The following is a 25,571-nucleotide window of genomic DNA, read 5'->3' as shown; positions in this document are numbered from 1 at the left end:
GTGATCCAAACTTCATCATTCTCTATCATGCTTTGTGTCTCATGTTTCCAATGCTTCTCAGCTGCTTCAGAATGTTTGCACAATCCCCAGTGCAACAGTCTTGCCACATTATTATGCCTTTCACTGTACAGGTGCTCTGCCATTAGTCGATCACACCCAGCAACAAGATGGTGGCTGTTTCCAGTTGTGTTTTATAGAACCTGCACTTGTCTGTTTCTCTCATAAGTTCAATGGACTTTGTAAACTAACGTGTACATAGTCCACTATCCTAGGTCACTAATACTAACCTTTCATCTTTTGGTTTAAATTCACCTCCCCTTAACCATTCCTGTGTCAGACCTTGATCAACATGAGGTTGTTCCTGTAGTTTTATGTACTTGCAACTGTATTTATGCCTTTTCCACATTTCTTGCCTTCTCATCTGATCCTTCTTATATTCTTTCTTTTGTTTTTGGCACACTCGTTGCTACTTGATTTTCTTCTCCTTCTGGTTTGATTTCCATTTGCACTTGACACTGATATGCTTCTACTAAACTTAGTAGGGACGCCATCTTAGATTTGTTCTCTTCACATTTCAAAACGTTCACTATATTTGGATCTGGTGAGGTCAACAGATACATATGCAGTCCTACCATTGCAGATCTGTACATGTAATCAGTTTTAAGGAGGCCCATACCTCCTTCAGAATGAGGAATATATAATCTTGGTATACACCCATTTCTATATATCATTTGATAAGCATGAAGCATGTTTCTTGTTTTCCTGTCCAACTGATCCAATACCTTTTGAGGCCAGTCAATCACCCCAAAACTGTAAGTTAGAACAGGAAGACCAGATCTGTATATAGCTTGGACTTGTTCCTAGATGTCAGGACTGTTTTCAGTATTAATTTAAGTCTTCTAAAATATTCCTTATTGAGTTTTGTTTGTATTTGTTCATGTTTATTGTGGATCCTTCATCAGTTCCCAAATATTTATGCACTCTATCCTGCTTAAGTTCCTTTATATATCACATACTTGTCCCAGACTATTTTCTTGGTATTGCAGTTTTCCTGCTTTAAATGTTGCTTTTGCTCATTTATTAAGACCAAATGATATTCTTATATCATCTGAAAAAGTTTTCACTACTTGGAGTTGTGCTTTCAACTCCTCATCTGATGAACTATACAGTTTTAAAACATCCACAAAAAGAAGATGAAGTCTTTCTACTTCGTTGTTTTATGGAAGCCAAATTCTAACCACTATCTAATCTGATAAGTATGCAGTTTATGGGTTAAGTGTATATCAAAAGAGCAGCAATGATAAAGAGTTACCCTGAAATATCCCCCCTTTTTTATCCCTGGGATACTAATTTTGTCCTGTGTCATAGTTTAGCGGCAAAGTGGTTTGCCACTGTTTTATGGTCACTGTAATGTAACTGATCAATGTAGGGTGTATCTTATACAGCTTTAATAATTTATCCATGAATGGGGGATGCTGTCAGATGCTTTTTTTGTAATCTATCCATGGCATACTTAGATTCTTCACCTTTTGACAGTTCTCCACTATGACTTTCCTTTGTTGGCCTTTCGCTCTCTTGCTATGATTGAGTTTTCTTCTGAATAACCATAAACTCTGTCAGCATCAATTTCAGTATATAGTTTATATATTGTCATAAGGCAAGTTATTGGTCTATAGTTTGTAGAATAACTTGCAGGTTCACGCTAAAGGAGCAGTTTCATTTCTCCTGTTGTTAACCAGGTTGTTGCCTGTTTGGGGTGTGCATATAGGATCATAGGATCATAGGAGGTTACTAGGCTATTGGCACTGAGGCTCTTATAAGCCTAGCCAAGAGTTTAGCCCATGTTTAGACAAGTTAGCACTCAAAGCCCCTGTCCAGCAGGGACACAGGTAGAATCCCAGGGGTGTATTTTCTGTTTCTCATTCAGTTATCCAGGTTGCGCTTGAAAAGGGATACTGAGGTACTCTGCCTGACATGGAGAGGGAGTCTATTCCACAGATGGGGGAATCTCTGGGACACATATCTGTCCCACCAACAAGCTCTATTGATGTCACAGACCAGGTTGAGGTCACACATGTCGGTTACTCGAGTGGAGCTTGACTTGTGGATATGCAGCAATCCCAACAAGGCGGGGTCTGAGATTGCTTTGCATGCCAGACAGAGGTCACCTCTAAGGAGTCATTTCAAAACTGAGTAGAGGGACAGGGCTTTTAGCCTATCTGTGTAGGGTAGATGTTTGAGGCCCTGGATTCTTCTGGTGAGGAACCTCTGTGGTCTCTCCAGCTGCTGCATGTGCTTTGTGAAGTACATGCTGAATGAGGTGTTGTACTCAATAATTGGCCTTATAAGGGAAGAATACAGGGATGTTATGACCTCCTTGTCCCTGGATGAGATACCCTTACTTATGAGGTGGGCCATGTAGAAAGCTTTCTGTACAACAGAAGCAACATGGTGGTCAAAAGTCAGGTTGTTATCAACATGGGTGCCCTAATCCCTCACAACTAATTACGTGCTTACGACATTGTTATTAATGTGATAATATGTGGGATGTCACTCTCCCAAAAGGGGATTATGATGCATTTTTTGGCATTCAGCTTGAGGCCATGTTTCTGGCACCAGTCATTTGTTTGGGTGCAACCCTCTTGGTGGACATCCACATCACTTGTGGATTTGATGACCACACCCAGCTTGCAGTCATCTGCAAACTTGGTCAGTCATAGCCCACTGTTTTTTGCCTGCACCTCAGAGAAGTATATCCTGAATAACAGAGGCCCCAAGACCGATCCCTGGGGTATGCCTCTCATTACGGGTCTACTGCTTGAGATGGCTTCCCCTATTTTGATTAGATGGGTTCTATCAGTGGATCACTTTACTACCCATCTGATAACATATGGATTGATGCCTAGTTGAGAGAGTTTATCTATTATACCCAAGTGAGGAACAGTGTTGAAGGCTTTGGCCAGGTCAAGGTAGGCAGTGTGCACCATCTTCCCCTCATCCATGGCTTTGGTGACTGTCTCAAAGAAGTCGACCAGATTTAACAGACATGACCTCCCCTTGACAAAGCCAAACTGTGTGGGGTCAAGTGTTTGGAAGTTGCCAGTGTCCCTGTTAATAATGTCCATGACAATCCATTCCATGGCCTTGCAGATCAGGCTAGTTAGGCTGATGGGTCTATAATTTCCAGTACTGGTAGATGCTCCACCTTTGTGTAAAGAGATGACAGTGGCTGTCCTCCACTTGGGCAAAGCCAGTACTCAGGCTTTGGTTGAATAGGATGCCTAATGGTGCTGCAAGTTCATGCCTGAGTTCATGTAGGATGCAGCCTGGGATGTTATCGGGTCCCATGGAGGCTGTATTTTTTGCTTTTGAGAGGCCAGTGATGACCTGTTCCCTAGAGATAAGGGGAGGGGGGGCAGGTGCTGGGGATGTCCTGATTTACTGATGGGGGGACAGAGGGGTGAAAGTTTTTGCTGAATCTGGCAGCCAGTAGGTTGGCTATATCTACAGAATATGTGTATGTGGTGTCCTTGATCATCAGTTCTGAACAGATTTGGGTGATTCCTTTGAGACTGTGGACATATATGTAGAAGGCCTTATGATTGTCTCTAGTAAATGTGGCTAATTTGGACTCAAAGTTGGCTTTAGAGAATTTCACTAGTGCTCTCATTTGCTTGTTCAGGCTAAGGAGAGATTGCTTCCAATTGGGCACCTGGTCCTTCTTGGCCCTGGACAGCAATTGTTTCCTTTTGTTATATAGTTTATTTATTGCAGATGTCCACCAGACAAGTTTACTTTTCCTTGCAGAGGATGATTTTGTCCTGTCAAGTATTCCTGATTCCATGCATCTATATAAATGCTTGTATAGTACTTTGGTGTAGATTTGGACACTGGTGCCAGTTCCAACAGAGGGGTAGGGGGCTGTGAAGCTGTTTATACCATCCCTCAGGAGGTTGTAATCAGCTTTGGAGAAGTTTTTTGTTTGACCCTAGCTTGAGGAGGGTCAGGGGAGATGCTTACTTTTAAAGTGAGTGCTTTATGGTCAGATCTTACCAGGGAGGATGATACTGTAGGGGTTCTGTAGTGGTTACTCACGTTGGTTAATACTAATTCCAAGATATTATCACCTCTTGTGGGGGTAGTGACTAGCTGTTCCAAGGCATTTTGGATTGATAAAATTGAGGAATCTCTGGGCATTTGCATTCTGGCATGAGTAGTTTTTACAGTCTATGGTTGCGTAGTTAAAGTCACCCAGGATCAGGTAAAAGGGTTGAATCTTGATAGATTCGAAGAGGTCCAGACAGGTGGAGTGGGCATCTTGAGTCAAATTTGATAGCCTGTAGCTAGCTATGATTTGAATGTCTTACTCAAGGTTAAATCTTTGTGCAAAGATATTAATTCTTTTTGCCAGAAGATAAGTCTGGATCTGAGGCTGGGGTTTTCCATTAAGGAGCTTTTCTTAATTTTGTTTCAATTTCTCTGTTGATTACTTCATCCTATTTCATATTCTTACTGTTACTTCTATCCATTCTGAATCTTCATTATATTCCACAGGGTCTTCATAGATATTTATCCAAAATATGTCCAGTTCTCTACAAAACTTTTTTGGTTCATCAGTGAATTGCTTATTTTGTAATTTTCCTTTATATTTATCTGCATATCTTCTAAGCGTTTCTGCCTGCACTGATATTTTAGTTTATTATTTGTAATATTGCAGGATAGAGCCTGGTCTGCTGTAATACTGTGCATTGCTTTTATTACATCTATCTAAGCATTTTTGGTGATCTGTTCCCTCTTCTATACTCTTCTAACAGTGACACTTCTTGTCTTAATTGCTTTATATCTTTTTCTATTCGATACTTCCATGATAGCATTTTATTTCTTCCCTTCCTTTCTCTTATTGCCCTGTATTTATGTGGTAAGACTTTGTTATATCACATGACATGAATTTCTGTTAACAGCCTTGATTACTGTGTTCATTTGTTTTATCAGACTTCTAATATTTTGGGTCTTATCGACTTTCTGTAATGTATTTCTTTCATTGTTCTTAATATGTCTATCCATCTCTATTAAATCAAGCAACTCTTCCCTTTGATCTTTTTTTTCTAAACTGAGAACGCATGCTTTATTCTCTGTTTCCTGTGGGCATTCTACAAAGAGTTCCAGAGCATCTTCCTGTAACATATTTTCTCCAGCTGCATCCTGCATCATCCTTTGCTCTTTCCTATGGGAACCTACTGGGCTATCACTCCACAACATTGGCTGCGTATTAGTTGCAATTGTTTCTTGCCCCTTACCTTGCTGTGTAACTCCAACTGAACTTCTGCACTGGTTTCCTACTGAAGGCATGAGAGTATCTTCATGTAGCAACTGATCAGATACTTCCCTTTCCACTTGTTTCTCCTTAATTTGGGGACTCATTGTTTCATCATGCTGTGATGTTACCAGAGTTGGATTTTCTACACTAAATCCTTCAGTTGACAGGTAATCCATAATTCCAGTTTCTATTTCTTTAACTTCTCCATTACTAATCCTCTTTTCTACTTTCCCCCTTTGTTTTCTTATTTTTTTGTATTGTAAAATTTTCCATCTCCAGATCTCTTTGCCTGCATTTCTTTTCAAATGTTTTTAATGCTACATTTTTTTGTATTGATTAGTTTTGCTGTCTTCACTATGAGCTTGTTTTTTGCTGTATCCAGAAAGTATGATGTTTTGCCTTGAGTAAGAAAGAGAGAAAGAGAGAGACAGAGACAGAGAGAGAGGGGGACTGGATATATATCACAAGCTTTTGTGTTATATTTCAGTCCCTCTATCTGTTTTTTATTTTTTTTTTCTGTTTCTGTTATCTTCTAAGAAAGACTGAGCTGGGCATAGCTATTATGTAATAAGTTGATGCCCTTTCTACAAGTAATTGCTGAAACACTAGACTGGTCTCCTGTGTGAAGTTCTGGAGGCCCTATCACCATAAGGACGTGGAATCATTTCAGAGGATAATGAAATCTTGTTCAGAGCCTGCATCACATGCAAAGGGACTAAAATAACTTTAAATGAATGCCCCTAAGGAAGTTTAAAATAAAGGAAACATTTAATTACTTTAGTGGCCTCAACAGAGACTGAGAGGCATCATCGTTTAGCAGTAGAACTAAGTGTATGGGACCTACATTTTAAAACAAAAACATCAGTTATGAGAAAATGTAAGGAACTCTATTATTAACAGAGACAATGATAAATGTATAGAACAGACACTTTATAATGGTGTACTGAATTCACAAGAAATGACTGAATTCAGGACTGCATGGGACAGATAGAAGAACATGTTTATGGGGAAGAATGTACTAACTGTAGTAGGCTAAATTTGGATTTGCTACTCAGGCAGTACATAATGAGAATGCCAGCTACTAAGGTTGTTGACAACATCTGTGTTTTTTGGATGTTTCTGTGTTCCTTATAAACTCATTTAAGGAGACAAGGTAACATGAGCCAGTGCAGCTTGTACATACTCTGTTTCTAATATAACCTGTGAAAAAAATATATTTACCATTGTTCTTTGCCACTATCTTTCTAGGAAGTTGCACTGTACTCGAAATTACATCCACATGAATCTTTTTGTGTCTTTCATCTTACGGGCCATTTCTATTCTGACCAAAGACACCCTTCTGGATCTACGAATGAATAAAGAAATTAGGGAAGAAGATGACCTCTCACAATTCCACAGTGATCAGGTAAAACTCTCTGTGGCATGCATTACCTCTGTAGTTCCTTTATTGGACACTGTATGCCCTTGGAAAACTTCAACTAGTAGTAATACTGAGACTGGGCCTCACAGTGCTCTCTAAGTAAATAAAAATATTGGATGAATTCTACTTTTTTTATAATAGTTATTATTTTTTTTTAGCCATAGAAGTGCTCTTGAAGTGCTTTTGAAACTCCATTAAAAAGACTACCATTTTTGAGACTGAATGTGCAATACAAAATGGAGGTTCTATATTCCTGGTGGTGCAGTAAGCTAGACAATATACATTTTAAGTAGGAGTTACAGGGTAGAAAGCTTCTACAATGAGGGGTGCAAAGGGATATCCCCTCCCCTAAAAGTACTTGCTGTTTAAGTGTGAAACTGAATTTCAAATGGATTGTATTTATTTATTTGGCTACTCAGTGATTTATTCATTCACACTTTGTTGAGTAGGTTAGTCCTACTAGGGCAGTGACATCTTTTCAGGTGAAACTATGGATAGTATTCATGCTGACTAGGGGAAAGTTGGCCAGGAATGGAGAACTTCACATACTCAGCTACAGTGTAAAAATGGCAGGTGTTGGAACCGCTAAGCCAGATGGTCAACAGTGGTTATGAAATGGAATGACTGATTTGATTCCTTTTCAAATTCAGTCAAAGATTGTGTCAAAGATCTGCAGGCAATTGTGGATTATGTTGATGGCTTACCTTTTGAGAAACTGCAGCAGTTAATAGCTAAGAAAGAGCCACCAGATATAGATTCACTGTCACGGGTGAAAGCAGAGGACCATTTTGGAATGGTGGAGGAACCAACATGAAATGCTGAGCAAGTAAACATGGGAGAGCAGCCTAGAAAGGTGATTTCAGGGAATGGTTACTCATAACTATATGTAACAGCAGATAGGACAACTAAAAGTTAAGTAGCAGTGGCTGCAGTAATGCGAACCTTTGCAGACAGTAGTTTACTGCTTCAGAGAAGGCCTTTGGTTTGAACTGTTTCACCCATGGACCTGTATGTTACTTGAGATATACTGACTAAACTGCTTGGGTTTGCTGTTGAACATGTGTGTTCTTTGGGGTTACCTGAAAACGCAGAAAGTCCACAATGCCGAAAACAAGAACACCGACACTGGAAGATCGACAATGGAGATGATCAAAAGTTGAGAATCCCGACGCTGAGATCAATGACATGTTAAGGTAAGTGTGCGATAGGGACGGATGTTAGGGTCAGGGTGTGGGTAAGCTAAGTTTGTGATAGTGACGGACGTTAGGGTAGGGTGCTGGTCAGGTAAGTGTGCGATAGTGATGGACTTTAGGTTTAGGGGCGGGTTAAGTGAGTTAGGGTTAGGGTCTGGGTAAGGTAAGTGTGCGATAGTGACGGACTTGAGAGTTAGGGGCGGATTAAGTGAGTTAGGGTTAGGGTGCAGGTAAGGTAAGTGTGCGATAGTGACAGACTTAAGGGTTAGGGGCAGATTAAGTGAGTTAGGGTTAGGGTGCGGGTAAGGTAAGTGTGCGATAGTGATGGACCTTAGGGCTAGGGTTTGGGTTAAGGTTAGTGCATAGATAGTTGTGTATGTAAGGTTTAGTGTAGGTTTGTAAGGTTTTTAGTGTGCTTGTGTTGTGTGTGTGTTTTTTGGGAAAGGTATTTGTTTTGTTGATTGTCAGGATTGTGGTTTGTCAGGCATGTGAAGTTTCGTGTTTTTGAACTTTCGATTTCTTTTGGTTTTGTCGTGTCGGTTATTTCGTTGTCTGTGTTTTGGCGTGTCGGTGTTATCAGGTAGACCCATTCCTTGATACAGCTGGGTCAGGAAAGATTTTGTGAAGTAACTTTTGTTTTGATACTTTTGAACTGTCAGCTGAATTTTTTCAAAAACTGAGTCTAAGTCTAAGAATGTGTATCATTGGAATGAATACACATTTATTGGAAATGCTCCTTCATTCAACAGAAAATTGATGGTTCAGTTTAGAACTGATGTCCTGACTGAATGAAAAGATGTGCAATTTTTTCTAATTTGTAAAAAACTGTACATGGCATTTAAATGTTTAATAATGACAGGGATATTCAGACTTGAGCTTGGGAATTATGGGTAATGCTGAATGAGCTAGATGGTGAGATGCAACACATTCCTTGTATAGTTGTTGTGAAAGGGGTCCAAGGTAAGGTATGGTATGCAAGGCAGTCAAAGATAGGTTTTCATTGTAGATCTGTAAAGTATCTTCTAAGTGCTTCCCCAAACATACAGTGTCAGTGATATGGGCAATTTGAACATAATGCAAATGGCTGCAGTTTGCATTGTAGCATCTGCAATGAGAAGGGGCATTCATGGAAGGCTTGCACTATTTCTCATTCTCTGGACCTCTCATATGTCCTTACATCTGACCCAGAAAATGGCCATAATGCGACACAGGACATACTAGAGGATGAACTGGAGTAATGGTTGACTACAATAGAAGAGTTCCAGGTGGCAGCCTGTAACTCATGGCTTCGGGGGGGTGGGAGGCATCTGGCTGGTCAGCATGCAAGATCGTGACATTTTTGTTTTGTAAAATATGTCCTCACAACAGTTCTGCATGTCCATATACAGTGTTTGGTCACTGCTTAAACAGACACTAGACACTTGTACATGGCTGACAACTCTGTGGTGTAGTAGAGGGTCCTGTTTGACAGTACTTTCTGAAGAAACTAGTCTAGTCAATTAAAATTTCCTTATGTAGGAGAAAAAGAGCTTGTGCAGCTGGGCACTGATAGCCTTAGTGAGGTTTATAGGTGATTACTAGGCTAATAGCACAACAGCCTTTACAAACCTAGCCAATAATACCCAGGATATGACAATATTAACTCTTAATTCCCCAGATTACTCATAAATAAAATTCCAGACTGAGAGAGGATAGGAGCTAAGCTGCTTTGTGACTGCCTGACAAATGGCTAAACAATACTGATAATAATCTCAACAAGATTCATATCAATAAATATTTGTTCAGCCTGCCACACCCCTATTTCTTCTTCCCTGCCTAAATAAATACATTTTTAATCTGCCGTGCCCCGGCTGATTAACTCTGCAAACAAAGCAGAGTGTTTACATTGTTCAGCTCTGATTTTAGGACCCACCCACGTACTCACACCTCTACTGCTTGTGCCAGCTTTGAGCATTGACATTTGCCTCATGCAACTGCTGTTGAGCTAATGGTTAATGACTACAACTTCTGGCCATTGCCATAAGCCATCTGATCTATTATTAATGTTATTTGTTGTATGTAACTGCTACTGAGACAATTAATTATTCAACTTATCACATTTATAATAAGCCATCTGATCTATTACTAATGTCATTTGTTGTATGTAACCCCTACTGAGACAATTAATTATTCAAATGATCACGTTTATAATATGCCATCTGATCTACTACCGATGTCTTCTATATTTCTCTAGTTCATTCTAATAATGAGCCATTCTCTCACTTTCTTCAAACCTTGAACAAGAGCTCACTTTGCATATTTTGGAATATGTATTGTTTTACTGTTTTCATTATTTCTGAATTATCTTGCTATTAAAATGAATTGTTTGTTGCTCAGTGAGCCCAGGTCATGACTGAAAAAGATTCAGTGGTCCAGTTCATCCACCCATTCAACAAGTCGCAGTTTTTTTTCTTTTCATTCAAAACAGCCCTCTCTGAACATCTGCACAATGAAGTGGTACACAAATGCTTCAAGTATAATGGTTGATCTTGCAGTCATTTATCCAACCTGCTTCTAGCCCACCAGGAAGGCCATCTTGACAGTGTTATCTGAATACTCTGTGTGTGTGTGTGTGTGTGTGTGTGTGTGTGTGTGTGTGTGTGTGTGTGTGGGCTCTGAACTTTGTATTGACGGAACATTCCTATTGCCTATCATGTTTATCCATGATTATGAATGTGCCCTATTCTTTCTTGGTAATCTCTGTTTTCAGGTCAAGGCCGGAAAGGATCATTGCACCAACCTGCTTATTAAATAGTGTATAAAAAATACATTTTTTACCCACTACTTTTCAGTCTTGAATGGCAGGCTGTTTACATCTCAGTTTTGCCCCTTTAAACACAATTTGCTTTTCTAAACTTTTTTTTACCACTTTTGCATACCCTGCCATGCAGCAACAGTAAGTCAAGTGTCAGAAGTCAAGCAACCTTCCGTTAATGAGGCAAGAGTTCCACGAGTCATAACACATTAACAGGAGCAGGAGGTCAGAATCAAAGAACAGAGTGTCAGAGTCGCTTGTGTCTCTAGTCAAATAAAATGGAAGATCAGTGTCATGGTTCCACACAAGCTAGCTTACTCTCTGTCTAATTTTAGCACCCCTGAGGAATCATGCAGCAGTTATAGCAGCAGAACCAACTACTGGAAGAATCCGAGGAGCTAGTAGCACACAATGTAATCAACCAGTTGAGAATCCTCATCAGCAGCAGGGCAAAATAAATATGCCATAAATATACATTTTCATTTCATTTTTCCAAAAATAATGTTCTTACAGAGTCCTTATTTAACCGCACAATTACTGTTTTACCTGAAGTTAAACATTTAAACATTCCAGTGTTCATAACATATAGCACTCCGGGGGGGGGGGGGTAATTGAGAAACAGTAACTCTTAAAAGTGCTAATTAACATCAGACAGTGTTTTCATTATGTTTGCCTAGCTCACTGAATGTTGTTAGATATGCATATGACAAATGCATTTGTGGAAAGATATGCATTTCAGATGCATCTCTAGATACATTGCTTGAACCAGGTAAAAATGTCAAAACACTGTCTCACAACATGCTGTAGTATGATTTTTAAAATACATACATACAGAAAATTATTATGACATCTTGCCATCTTTGTAACCAAGAGAGAAAGAGAGACCTTCACCTCAGTACATATAATGCAAAACCTATTATTCTAGTAAGCTACCTTCACCTCAGTACATATAATGCAAAACCTATTATTCTAGTAAGCTTTTAACTGCATAGTGACAATATTTAAAGTCTTTCCCTGATTTTGGTCTTTTATCCACCCAATATTTTTGGCCTTGTCCATGATTCTTGAGCTATGTAGTTAAGAGCTATGCTGTAGGATGGGCAAGAAACTGTATTTGTGAAAAAAGGAGTTGAAATATATTTTGAGGCCATAATTGCATCCTAGCAGGCACACAGTAGTGGGCAGTAAATGGTTTTACAGGGGAGGTACTTATGGGGCTGACTATCAACCGTGCACGTGTATAAAAACTGAGTTGAAATATATTGTGTGACCATAATTTTATCCTGGTAGGTGACTAGATATGACTAGTTAATGGCCTTTTCAGTGGAAGTACTTATGAGTGTGGCTATCACTGTGCATTTATTTAAAACAGAATTCAAATGCATTGTGTGACTGTTATTTTATTATGGCTGGAAACCAGATATGGGCAGTGGAAGTCTTTGCAGGGCAGAATGCTGTGGGACTTTGAGCAGCTGTGCATTCGTGCATAACAGAATTGAAATATATTCTATGGAAGTTATTTTATTATATTGCAACTTCTGAGATATGCACATAAGACAAAATAATTTTAATTGTTTGGTATAGAGACTGCCTGTAGTTAAAATGACTTGACTATTGTCACTGGTGATTAATATAGGTTTGCAAGGCCATAGTTCATATCTGTCCCTGATTTTGCAGAATATCCCTGATTTTACCTCAGATATTTGGTCTGCTCCCTGCTGAATTTGTGGTTTTCTGTCAAATCTTTAAAGATTGCAGTGATTAAATAATGGCAGGCATTTGATTTTCATTCTTCGTATCCTTCAAACAATGTATGCTACTGAAAAACTTGACATTTAAACAAATTAGAAGTATATAAGAGAAATGGCGGTCGCGGTGGTGCAGTGGTTAGCATTGCTGCCTCACAGCAAGAGTTTCTCCAGTTCAATCCTGGGCTGGGGTGCCTTCTATGCAGAGTCTGCATGTCCTCCCTGTGGTCACATGGGTTTCCTCCGGGTGTTCTGGTTTCCTTCCACATCCTAAAGACATGCTGTAGGTGGATTGGGTACTCTAAATTGGCCCTAGGCATGAGTATGTGCATGTATGTGCCTTCCATGGGTGCCAGGCTGGCAACTTGTAAAACTCCACTGCCAATCATGAATGGACAGGTGATCCACTGTGGTGACCCCTAACCAGGAAAGCCGACAGAAGAAGTATATAAGAGCAATGTTTAAAATCTGTCTCTGATTTTGGGCCTTTGCTCCTATTACTTTTTGACTATATCCCTGATTCTTGAGCTAAGAGGTTGAGATTTTGTATCATTGTCCCCTATAGTTTTTTTTTTTTTTTACTTTGCCCATGATACTTGAGTTCACTCATTCAAGCCTATAGCACCTTTTTGTATACTTCCAGTTAACACCCATAGCTCCTTATAGTGTCCAAATCTTTCTTGGGTCTGACTTCTTTAAGTAAGTGACTTATCAGCTTATAATAGATGAGATTATAAAGGGCAGAGAGTTATTAATAAAATGACACTAAGATTGTTATTCTAAGATGTCCCATGGTAGAAAAGCCTTCACATTGTTTTGCTTTTTAAGTTGATTTTTCAAAAAAAAATGCTCTGTAATGCAATTATGTGGGCAGACTCTAAGAGATGTGATGTTCCACACCATGTAGGTTTTAATGAGTTAAGAAGCTGAGAGGTATGCTCAAGACTAATGTAATTTTTGTAAAGCATTAAATATTTTGCCATGGCTACTGTTTGTGTGAAAAAACTGAAAAAGTATATATTTACTGTGACCATTATTTATTATCACAATTAGATGTTCTGAAGTATACACAGTATACCTTAACAAATATATAAAACTAAAAAAAGACTATAATTTATGGTTGGTAGTGGAGCCTGTCTACTACCCTCTTGTCATTTACTCATTTTAAACAGTCTCTAATCTGGCTTTGCAGACTTAGAGCACACTTATGTAAATTGTCTTAGACTACTTTACTGTGACCATTATATGTTTGCATGAAGGAAATTTGAAATATGTGTTGTTTACAATAATCAGCTATCTGACTTGTACACAAAAGTCATTAGCCAGGCTTTGCAGGACTAGGCTACATTATTCCTTACTGTGGCAATTTGTTATCACAACCAAACATGCAAGGTGTACCCAGTCAAACTGATTATAGTTGATGAGTACAGACACTAGTGGGTTATAAGACAGCAGTTTGAGTTGTCTTTATGGTTGAAATGTTCTGAAATGGGTAGTTTTGTTATTGTTGTTTAGCAAACTTTGTTTCACTTCTTGCTGGAAAAATGTTCAGGGATTCAATAAAGTCTGTGTAGGCCTCATGCTAAACCTACAGAGAGTTTACATGCTAGCTCGATGAGCAGCAGTGCTGATTGCATATTCATGCTGCTCATCACTCTTACATGAATGTACAAGCAAGGTTTTGTGGTTTCCAACAGTGTTGCCAGCCAGAAAACCACGCAGAGCAGCATGAGCACTGAAAGAAGAAGCATTCAAGTTTGCCTACAAGCAAACCTGCTCCGCAAGATTGCGCAGACAGCCACAATGACTACCAGGGTTGGAAATACTGCAATAACATCAGTATTGAGTGCAATGTACACTAAAACAATTATCTGCAGAATGAAATAATGGAGGAGGAGGGCAAACTGCAAGGGCAACTACAAAGAAAGCTACACTGGGCAGGGTAAGTGTGCTGATGAAAATGCCCACAGATATGAATGATAGGAATGAATAAAAAGGAAGAGGGAATGCTAAATATGAAAATGTCCCCAGGATAGCTTATGTCAATATATGTACACTTCCAAGACAAGTCAGTAGCATAACAATAAGCACATATGTAGACAGTACAGTACATACTGCTGTTTACACCTCCTGAGCAAGTATATTATATCAACACACATGATAGTATATACGTGATTGTCACACAAGATTACATGCCAATGGAGGTGATATAAACATCAATGGCATGCTCACTGGAGACAGCTCTTAGCAAGGACAGTATATACAAAAAGGGATGTCGCACGTCTGGTCAGGATAAAACAGACAAACATCTGTGAGTTCTGTTCAAGCAGCTTTATTATGTACAAACACATCAGAATTGAGGCTTAATAACTATAACTTATATAAATTTATAAACAAACTAGCTGTCACACTCATACACGCTCACTCTCTGGCTACACTCTCAAAATGGCACTGAAGCTGGCACGTGCTTGCTAGTTATATACACATGCTGTCCTTGAAATGCTTCTTAAAGGTACAACACATACACAATTCTACATCCTCCTCTTTGAGAAATGAGTCATACATTATTGATGACATTAATTGACATGCAATTGATTCAAAATAATTCTTTGCCCTGCAATTATACAGAACTAAATACATATAGACAATTATGTCCAGGTTGCTGTGTATTTCACACTAGGTCTGGAAATATGACCAAACCGTGTGACACAGAAATTAGAACTAGGTCTAGCAAGTGGGACTGTCTCTGCTGAATATTCAGCTTTGGAGACATCAGGAACATCATCACGAATGGAAGTAAAAGTTAAAGACATATTCTGCAACAGGAACATTGTCTGGATTGCTCTGAGATCTACAGTCTGTATCACAGGAACAATGTTGCAATATCAGTCCTGATACAGAAAGATGTCTGCTATTTCTCCTGTACTCCACACCCTCAAATTCCATGAAACAGGATCTCGGCTTGGCACATATACCTGTTACTTGACCAATCTGGTCGAAATCTTTCGCCGTTTGTATCCTCACTGTCTCTTCTTTCAATGGATGAAGAAACCTGCTCAATTTATCATAGCTGGACTTCTGGAAAGAATGCTTTCTGAATAGTTGGGCTCTGATTGTTCTGTTGTTCTTTGCTTTATGCCTCAACAAACTGGAACTGATAGACAATGTTGTTCTTGTTTGCCTAGATAGAATTCTCTGAGCAGGCAAGCCAAGTATATTGTCACGGGGTATGTTTCTGAGATTAAGTAAATTCAAAAAGACATCAGTATTATCACACTTTGACTTCTCTATTAATTGCTTTGTACTCGGTACTGCATGTTCAGCTAGTCCATTTGATTGTGGATATTCTGGACTACTAATAACATCTACAAAGTCCCATTCTTTTGCAAATTTCTGAAATAACTGGCCGATAAATTTGGTACTATTGTCAGAAATAACTTTGTGTGGACTACCATGGACTGAGAAATAACATTTCAACTTGGGGATAACAGCAGTGAGTGTTAGGTTATGTAGTAAATCAATCTCAAACCAGTTTGAATAAGAGTCTTCCAACACTAAGTAATGCTGACTGTTCCACCATACCCACGTATCACTTAGTTCACAAAGTCAGTGCGCCACACAGTCACAGCCCTTAAGGCTAAACAACACACCTAATACACTTGTAATAGGTGACTCTGTTGTCAGACACACTGACATCCCACTCACCAGGCTGAACAAGGAGAAGGTCACTGTAAGCTGCCTGTTGGGTGCCAGGATCCACCACATAACACAAGCACTCAGGTCACTCCAGAGCAAGTACAAATATGACTCCATCATTGTCCATGCTGGTGTGAATGACCTGAGACGTACCTCCCTGGACTACATGAAAAGAGACATAGAGGAGCTCTCTGATCATGTAGCCCAGGCCGGTATGATCCTGACCTTGAGTAGCATCTTACCCTCACCAAAAATGATGCCACAGTATAAAGACAAAATGATCAATTTTAACAATTGGCTAAAGTATTGGTGTCATTCAAAGGGGATCCAGTGTTTGTCAGCCTGGGATGACATGCTCGACAAGCCACGTTGCTTCACTAGGGATGGCTTACACCTGTCACCCCTGGGCTTTCGAATATTGGCTAAGACTCTTGCCACCCCCATACTGCCTTTTTTAGGCAAGTCTCAAAAGACAAACCCACCTCCATAGACAACACAAGGAAAAAGAAACTAAGGGTAATGCTGCTCAACGCCAGAAGTCTAAACCTCAAGATGCATGCACTCGAGGCTCTCCTCAGTATGGAGAATATTGATATCTGTGCAGTAACAGAAACCTGGTTCAAGGCTCCCGAGAGCACCCCAGCGCTACCAGGTTATACCTCATACCATGCTTTTCGGACCCAAAACTCGGACCGAACCAGAAAAGGAGGGGGAGTATCCATATTCATCAAAGATACCCACACCTCCAGGTTAGTGGCACTGCACGAAGCATCAGAGACCATCCATGTGCAACTAACAGTGGGCAAAACTGCCTTTCAGTTTGTAGCCTGCTACAGACCACACTCCCAAACTCAGGAACCCCACTCAGCTTTCCTGAGAACACTGGAGAATATGAATGTCTCTCCAAACACCATCATATTGGGTGACTTCAACTACCCAAACATAGACTGGGAGCACTACTCAAGCCCCAACACCCTCACCCAACGGTTCCTAGAATTTATAAACTAAAATGCTATGGAACAACTGGTCACCACTCCCACAAGAGGGGAAAACATATTGGACCTGATCATCACCAACACGGGGACTCTATGTTCCATACCACAGGTATACCCCTCATTGGTAAGATCTGACCATAAATTAATCTCACTGGACATCCATATCCCGTCCCCACCCCCAGCCAAGGAAACCACAGTGAAGAACTTCTCAAAAGCAAACTTCACACTTCTCAAAACCGAGGTGGAATCCTTCCAAGCCCCCAGGCCAGTGGAAAATATGGCCCAAACCGCAGAATCCTTTACAAACGCATTCTATGGACACCTACAGGAATGCATGGATCATGCTATCCCAAATAAAACCAAGACTCACTCCTCCAAAGGCAGGAGACCTGTCTGGTGGACCCCATCCATAAATAAGCTATACAACAGAAGGAGGAAGCTACTACATGATAGAGCAAAATCCCAAAAAGGGAAGGCATCTCTGATCAGTACTAGCAAGAAACTACAATCCCTCATAAAATTATCTAAGGCCAGCTTCGAAAGAAAAATTGCACAAGACGCTAAAGATAATCACAAGGCCTTCATTAGTTACGTCAGGAACCTGGGTGGCAACTCTCAGATATGCTCTGAGTTAGTGCAAAATGACAAAAAATACACTGAACCCACAGACATTGCCAACATCCTGGCAGACAGGTTCAGTGCAAACTTCTCCCCCACTTCCCCCCAAAAGAGCAAATGTCTATCCCAACAGAGTGTAGCCTCCCTGACATCACAGATGCACAGGTGAGAGCTGCTCTCTCCAAAGCAAAAAACACAGCATCAGTGGGACTGGATGGTGTCCCGGGCTGCGTCTTACATGAGCTCCAAGAAGAACTGAACCCTTACATAAAGTCACTGTTCAATCTTAGCCTTACTACAGGATATGTACCCAAGGAATGGCGTACAGCAACAGTGGTCCCACTCCACAAAGGTGGTGCCACAACGGACCCTGGAAACTATCGCCCTATAAGCCTGACTAGCCTGGTCTGCAAAGCTATGGAGCGTATCATTATGGAACTCATAAACAAAGACATTGGGAACCTCCAAACACTGGATCCTACCCAATTCGGCTTTGTTAAGGGCAGATCTTGCCTCTTGAACCTGGTCGACTTCTTTGAAACAGTCACCAAGGCCATAGATGAAGAGAAGGTAGTCCACACAGCCTACCTGGACATCGCAAAAGCCTTTGACACAATACCCCACTCAGGCATCATAAATAAGCTCACCAGCTTGAATATCAACCCCTATGTCAAAAGATGGGTTGCAAACTGGCTCAGGAATAGAACCCACATGGTCAGAATTGCAGGTGCCTTGTCAGACTCTAAACCAGTTACAAGTGACATCCCACAAGACTCAGTCCTGGGACGTCTCTTGTTCGGTATATATTTCTCTGAGGTACAGGCTAACATGGGAGGACTATGGCTGACCAAGTTCGCAGATGACTGCAAACTGGGTGCCATAATCGACTCTCCAACTGACACAAGCATCCTCCAAAAGGGTTTCACAGAGATGGATAACTGGTGCCAGAGCCATGGCCTAAAGCTAAATGCCTAAAAGTGCATAGTCATCCCCTTTGGGAAAAACAAAGTGCCCACAAATTACCACATAGGTGGTAATCCATTAAGTACGGAAGAAGTAATTAGGGATTTGGGGCCCAAGTAGATAGCAATCTCTCCTTTGACAATCACATTGCCAAAGTGGTTAGAAAGACCTTCTATATAGCCCACCTTATCACGAAAGGGTTCACATCTAGATCAAGAGAGGTCATTGTGCCTTTCTACTCATCACTCATCAGGCCCATAATTGAATGCAATGCCCCATTTGGGATGTACCTTACCCGACACCTGCAGCAACTGGAAAGACCCCAAAAGTACCTCACCAAGAGGATCAAGGGACTCAAACAGATGCCCTATGCAGTTAGGCTAAAGAAACTCCAGCTCTACTCAGTTGCTTACTGCCTACTCAGAGGCGATCTGTGCCTGACATATAAAGTCATGTCCAAACCAGAATTAATGGACATACTCCACCTCAGGAAATCCAAATCCCTTAGAGCTACACGCTCCAGGGACTTAAACCTCAGCACAGAAATAAATAGGACATGCTGGAGGGATAGATTCATATCCCAGAGGCTCCCCTCACTCTGGAACAAAATCCCAATCCATGTTAGGCAGAGCCCCTCAATGACCCTCTTCAAGAGAAATCTTGATGAGTGGATGGGAGATCGTAGGTTTAACCCTGGATTTCTTCTGTGTCCCTACTAGACAGAGGCACAGTAAACTAACCTTAAAAGGGCTATCTTCTGTGACCTACTATACAGAGGCACAGTCAACTAATCTAAAAGGGTGGCGAAAGCCAAACACACTCTGGCTAGGCTTATAAATGCCCTAGGGTAGATAGCCTAGTATCAACCTATGAACCTATATGTCAGTTGCTACTGTTAACCAGGGTAGTTCAGGAACTTGACTTAGCAGAAGTGGTTGTTTTTGCAAATGCAGTTTAGTACTATTGCATACTGAACATGAAGTACTTTATCAATGTCTTTTGCTAGAGAAGGCCACAATACAAGTCCTCTCACCCTTCTTTTGGTAGATTTGGAACCTGGGTGACCATGATGCAAAATCTGGATATATTCACATTGTAAGGAAGCAGGAACAACAGTTTCAGGATCTTTGAAAACAATACCATCTAACTTCAGCATCTCATCTCTGTAAAGAAAATAAGTTTGCACTTCAGGTGGTGCACTAGATTGCTTCGATGGCCATCCAACATTAATGTAGTGGTTGAACTTTTGCAAAAGTGGATCAGTCTTTGTATAATCTCTCAGCTCATCAAGTCTTGTGGTAGAAAAATTATGCACGTCCATAACATCACAGTCAAAATTCTCTGCATTAAGCTGTTCCATTCTATTTCTGAGCTATCTGGATAAGGTATCAGCCAGATAAAGAAGTTTGCCTTTTCTATAGACCATTTTGAAGTTATACTTTTACAATCTGAGCATCATTCTTTGTAACCTTACTGGAGCTAAATGCATAGGCTTCTTTAAAAAATTGACTAGAGTTTGGTAATCAGTTTCAATATGAATAGTTCGACCATAAATATAATCAAGAAATTTTAAGCATGCAAATACTATTGCCAAAAGTTTGTTCTCAGTTTGAGCATATTGCATTTCAGCTTGGATAAGAGTTCTAGCTGCATAGGTTATTGGTCTGCCTTCTTGAAGAATAACTCTGCCAAGACCAAATTTTGAAGCATCACAGGAAAGAGTTACTGGTTTATTGACATCGTAGTATCTTAATGTAGATGGGGTGGCAATTTTCTGCTTAAGGTCTTCAAATGCTCTCTAGTACTGTTCCAACCAAGACCATGTAACATTTTTGTGTGTTAGGTCTCTCAAAGGTGGTCATCTCATTGAGGTATGGTATAAACTTGCTTAAATAGGTGACCATGCCAAGAAAATGTTGTAGAGCTTGAACATTATCCGGTGTTGGCATCTCAAGAATGGCTGCTTGCTTGTACGGGTCTGGTTGCAAGCCAGTGCTAGTAAATAAATGACCTATATATGTAACTTCTGGCAGTCTGAATTTGCACTTCAAAGGACTGAGCTTCAAATGCACTTCATGTGCACAGTTTAAAACTTTCCTAAGGTTCCTACCACTCTCTGCTTCACTATTGCCTCCAACCAATAAATCATCTACTGTTATGGCATAAGGATAACCTGAAAAACTTTGGTCCATTGCATACTGAAAGACATCACGTGCAGAATTTATTCCAAATTGCATCCTGCGGAATTTATATCTTCCAAACGGGGAACTGAATGTAGTCAGTAGTGAAGAACTGTGATCAAGCATCACTTGCTAAAATTAACTTTTTTGCATCTAAGAGAAAAAACAGTGGCATTTGGTGTTAGAACTGCAACTTCCTCGACTGAACACATAGGATGATGTGGTCTCTTTAATGCTTTGTTCAAATCTCTTGGGTCAATGCATATTCTGATTTTGACTGAGCCTTTTTGTAAGCTGCTACCATAGACAACAGCCATTCAGTTGGTTCTGTAACTGGACAAATTACACCTTACCTCACCATTTTATCCAGATGAGCTTTGACTTTATTCTGCATAGCTCTCAGAACGTTGCTTGCTGGTCTGACCACTGGACTGATCTCTGGGTCTAATTTCATAGAATACACAACTGGAAGTTTGCCTAACTTGTCATTGAAAACATCAGCATACTCTAAGAAAATAGCTTCAGTAAAACTGGAACTCGGATATGCGCTTATATGATGAACTTCTTTGGTAAACAAAAGCAGATTCATTCTCAAACTGTCTCTGAGACCCAATAATGACTGCACAGATCTTCAGACTACATAGTTATAGCTGTTCCTAGCCAAATAACATGAAAGCATTACTGACCCTTTGGTTTGAATTTCCTCACCTCTATAAGCAACAAGTTTCACACAAATGGCCACATTATGTTGCTCACCAGTTCTCACCGTAGCAAATGTGTCTGCTGACATAACATTACACTTTGAACCGGTGTCTACTTTGAGCTTGGTGGATTTACCATTGATCTGGACAGTAAAAAACATTCTGTTCTTTGCCAACAAATTTACTGCATCGACCTTTTCACCAATTATTGATACTCCATCTGCATAGAAAGTAGAGTTTCAGCTCTCTGTGTGATCAACTTGCTTTTTTAAGTGACCCTTTTTAATAACTGTGTGAGGTTTACTTGATTTGCAAAACTTTTGAAATTGGTTCCATTTTTTATACTTGTGGCATTGCTAACCAAATGCTAAGCACTTTTCTCTTTTAGACTCCTGATTGGCACCACAGTTGTGACAGTTAACAATAAAGCTTGATTTGGGTTTTGCTGACTCACCCTTATGCTGCACTGAGCATGTCCTTCTCACTGAACTAGTCTTAGAACTTGCTGGAAAACTACATGTTTTACATGCCACACTCGCAGGGGTTACAGCTGCCATGTGCTTAGGCCTGCTTCTACTTACCACGTGTTGCATGCTGTCTACATTTGCTCTGGAGCCTACTCAAACCATACTCTTATCACATGCAAGCATACATGTATCTCTTTCTGTAACTTCATGGATTTGACAAATCTCAGTAGCTTTGCTCAGTATTAAATCACTGTCACAAAGCAACATTTTTCTTACTACAGCATTATTAATACCACACACAAGTCTGTCCTTTATTAACTCATCTTTCAAGTCACAAAACCTACACATTTTAGCTTTGTTTCTCAGGTCAGTAATATAAGCTGCAAAAGTTTCTCCTGGGTTTTGATCTCTTGTGTTAAACAAATGCCTTTCTAATGTAACATTTGTCTGGGAGTTGCATATTTCCCTGAATTTGTGTTTTAAACACTCTGTAATGGTGGCATTCTGTGAATAGACACACCCAGCGCAAGAACCTTTTCGAAATGGCTGTATTTTGACTGCATTTCATGAAATAGTTGCACTTTGCACCCAAATAAACTCTTGAGATTAAATGTACAGTAATAAACACACACAGTAAGCACTTTTACACACTTTGAGATACTTCTAATAACTCTAGTCATGCCTTGTAGTAGTAGTCTGTGCCAAAACACAGTAATTTGCCAAAAACCATGCAGTCACCTTGTTTTATTTATGCTTAATGTACCCTTTTTGCCCTTTATTATATTTGTTTTGCTCTTTTAATCTTTTTTCATGCCAATTATACTTTTCTTGTGCTCATTTTACTCTAAATATGCTCTTTTTACTTTAAACATTCTCGTTTTGCAATTCCGAGGTAATTGCAAACCCCTTATGTGCTTTTCTGATAATCGTTTTATTAGGTACTGTACCTTAATTGTAAACATTCTGTTTAATTAATAAACTTTTTGTGCCTCTCGGTTGCTTAATAATGCATTTTGTGCTCTTGTAATGCTCCGTTTTATCTTTTTAATAAAATAAATCATTTGTGCAAGTTTTCATTACCTTTAGTTCATTTCTGGCCCTTTTTTGTTCTCAGTTCATTTAGTTTACTTTCACTGTTAAGTCTGCACCTCGTAGCTCTGAAAAGCAGTCTCTGGAATCCCGGTTCTAACATCACATCACTTGTCTGGTTACGATAAAACAGATGAACATCTGTGGGTTCTGTTCAAGTAGCTTTATTATGTGCAAACACATGAAGATTGAGGCTTAATAACTTTAACTTAGATAAACTTATAAACAAACTAGCTGTCACACTCATACATGCTCACTCTCTGGCTGCACTCTCAAAATGGCACTGAAGCTGGCACGTGCTTGCTAGTTATATGCACGTGCTGTCCTTGAAATGCTTCTTATAAAGGTACAACACACACATTATTCTACAGGGGGTATGTACATACTCTGAAGATATGCAAAATGACTTACTTGAATATGACTGACATGTTACCATAGCTTTCACAGCAACAGACTCCTGGACAAAGGTAGAAAAAAAACTGGCACAGTCATGGATACTTTTAACATATTATGACCATTAATCTGTGACATTGACAGAATATGGGATTGCAGCTTATTAAACATGTTCTGCAGTAACAGATGTTTACAGCTCTAATGATTGTCAGTATTTTGCAAGGGGAAGTCACCACTCTTTCCCCAAAATTGACAGCTTCTTGGAGGAGTTAAGAAGGACTGTGTTATTCCTGGAGTTGAAATCAGGGGCAATATTCCTGTTGAGTTGAGAAGTTTGCATGACACAAAACCTACAATCCCCCCCCTTGCAAAAATCAAACCCATGCCATCAATGTTATCATTGAGCTATGTCTCTATTAAATACATACAATACAATGCAACACAGAAAGATGTGTCACACATTCATTTAGTAGAACACATGGAAGGGAAGTCTGCACTGTCAAACCCTAATGGGTATGCATCCCACAGAATAGTTCTGTGTGGCCTACCAGATGTGGGAATTCACAGTGCCAAATGTGATGCACTTGACTAAAGCATCCCTGCCTGACTTAAGTATCAGCCATACAGATAACAACACATACAAATACCACACTATTATGAGTGGATTCCCTACACACAGCTGGGTATTGCATGCATCTGCCACACATGATAGCAATAGATATTTCCTGAAGCATTTGCAATTGATGTGAGAATTAAGAAGTGATCAGTGATAATGAATGGTACAGCAGTATGTGAGACAGATGGCAATGCATAAACTATGCCCTTGTGCACAGAAATTACAGCAGTGTAAAGTCAAGTGTCAGTGACTGAGGAAGCTATCATAATGTTGTGCACATAGCAAATAGAAAACAATACATGGAGCACACTCTATAAGTACATGTCAAACCTCAACACATGTGCCATACAATCACTGTCCCCTTGACGTTGCTAGTGAAAATGTTACACTGCCATGAAATTCTGACATACATCCATATGTGTTTATGCAAAGTATAAAATGGTAATACTTTGGTATGTCTGTGACACAGTACAGTCACACTATAGAGTACCTATGCTATAACTGGACTTCAAGCTGTACATCACCTACAAATAAAACCTTGTGTATGAATCACATGTGGCAGAGTAGAACTGTTAACGCAGTCATACAACTCTACCTATTTCATGTCATTACATCAGTTGTACATCATATGCCTATATGTTTAGCGATGGAAATGTGTGGGTGAGGGCCCTTACACCATATATGGGCACATTACAACTGAGGTGGATGCGGTTCATGCAGATCAGTTAATGATACAAATGTTAATGGTCACACAAAGCTGCTGGGGAGCACCTGTATAATCCTTGTGAATAGCAACACAATAGTGCATACAATGAATTCACCTAGGTTGCAAGTGAATATGAACATGTCATATGTTTGTGTATATAGCAGCATTAAAACATGTGGATCAACCCACATGTAATCAGTATGAATGAATATTGCTATATGTCAGATAAGATTTCCAGATGCTAGGCATGCACATGCACACCTGTGCCATACTGCAGCAGTCACTGTGATGGCTGAATGTAAACTGTATAGAGTGTGTATTATACTCCACTATCAGAACACAGGCCTTAATAAGACATTAATACAGTAGCTCATATTCCAGATTGGAATGTACTGTTGTAGGACTACAGCACATCGACACCTTAACATAGCACATATGGATGACAACAACATCAACATATACAATGTTCATAGGGTCATAGGAGATTACTAGGTCAAGAGCCCATACAAGTCTAGCCATTATTATCCCACATAACTCTAGTCAATATCTCTAGGTGAGGGAAGATAGTAGTAGTATGTGTGTGTATATGTCTGATTTTATTACAGACTGTCTCTGTCCATCCCATAAGTGGATTAGCAATCCCGCATCCAGAGGTTTGGAGATGGCTTGTAGAAG

The 25,571-nt window shown here is 39.9% G+C and overlaps 1 protein-coding gene across 2 annotated transcripts in view; it reads left to right on the top strand.

Moving 5' to 3' along the window:
- Nucleotides 1-25,571, top strand: part of LOC122790142 (glucagon receptor-like) — a 2,645,547-nt gene that overhangs the window by 1,902,097 nt on the left and 717,879 nt on the right. For both annotated transcript variants that reach the window (XM_044057770.1, XM_044057782.1), the window contains one exon: nucleotides 6,566-6,722. In XM_044057770.1, the coding sequence (XP_043913705.1) occupies nucleotides 6,566-6,722 (157 nt within the window). The remainder of the gene's footprint in view (nucleotides 1-6,565; nucleotides 6,723-25,571) is intronic.

This window comes from Protopterus annectens, chromosome 1.part0, assembly GCF_019279795.1.
Source record: "Protopterus annectens isolate FY-2018-M chromosome 1.part0, PAN1.0, whole genome shotgun sequence".
Lineage (NCBI taxonomy): Eukaryota > Metazoa > Chordata > Ceratodontiformes > Protopteridae > Protopterus > Protopterus annectens.
Note: the sequence above shows the minus strand (reverse complement) of the source record. Positions and strands in the feature narration are given on the sequence as shown.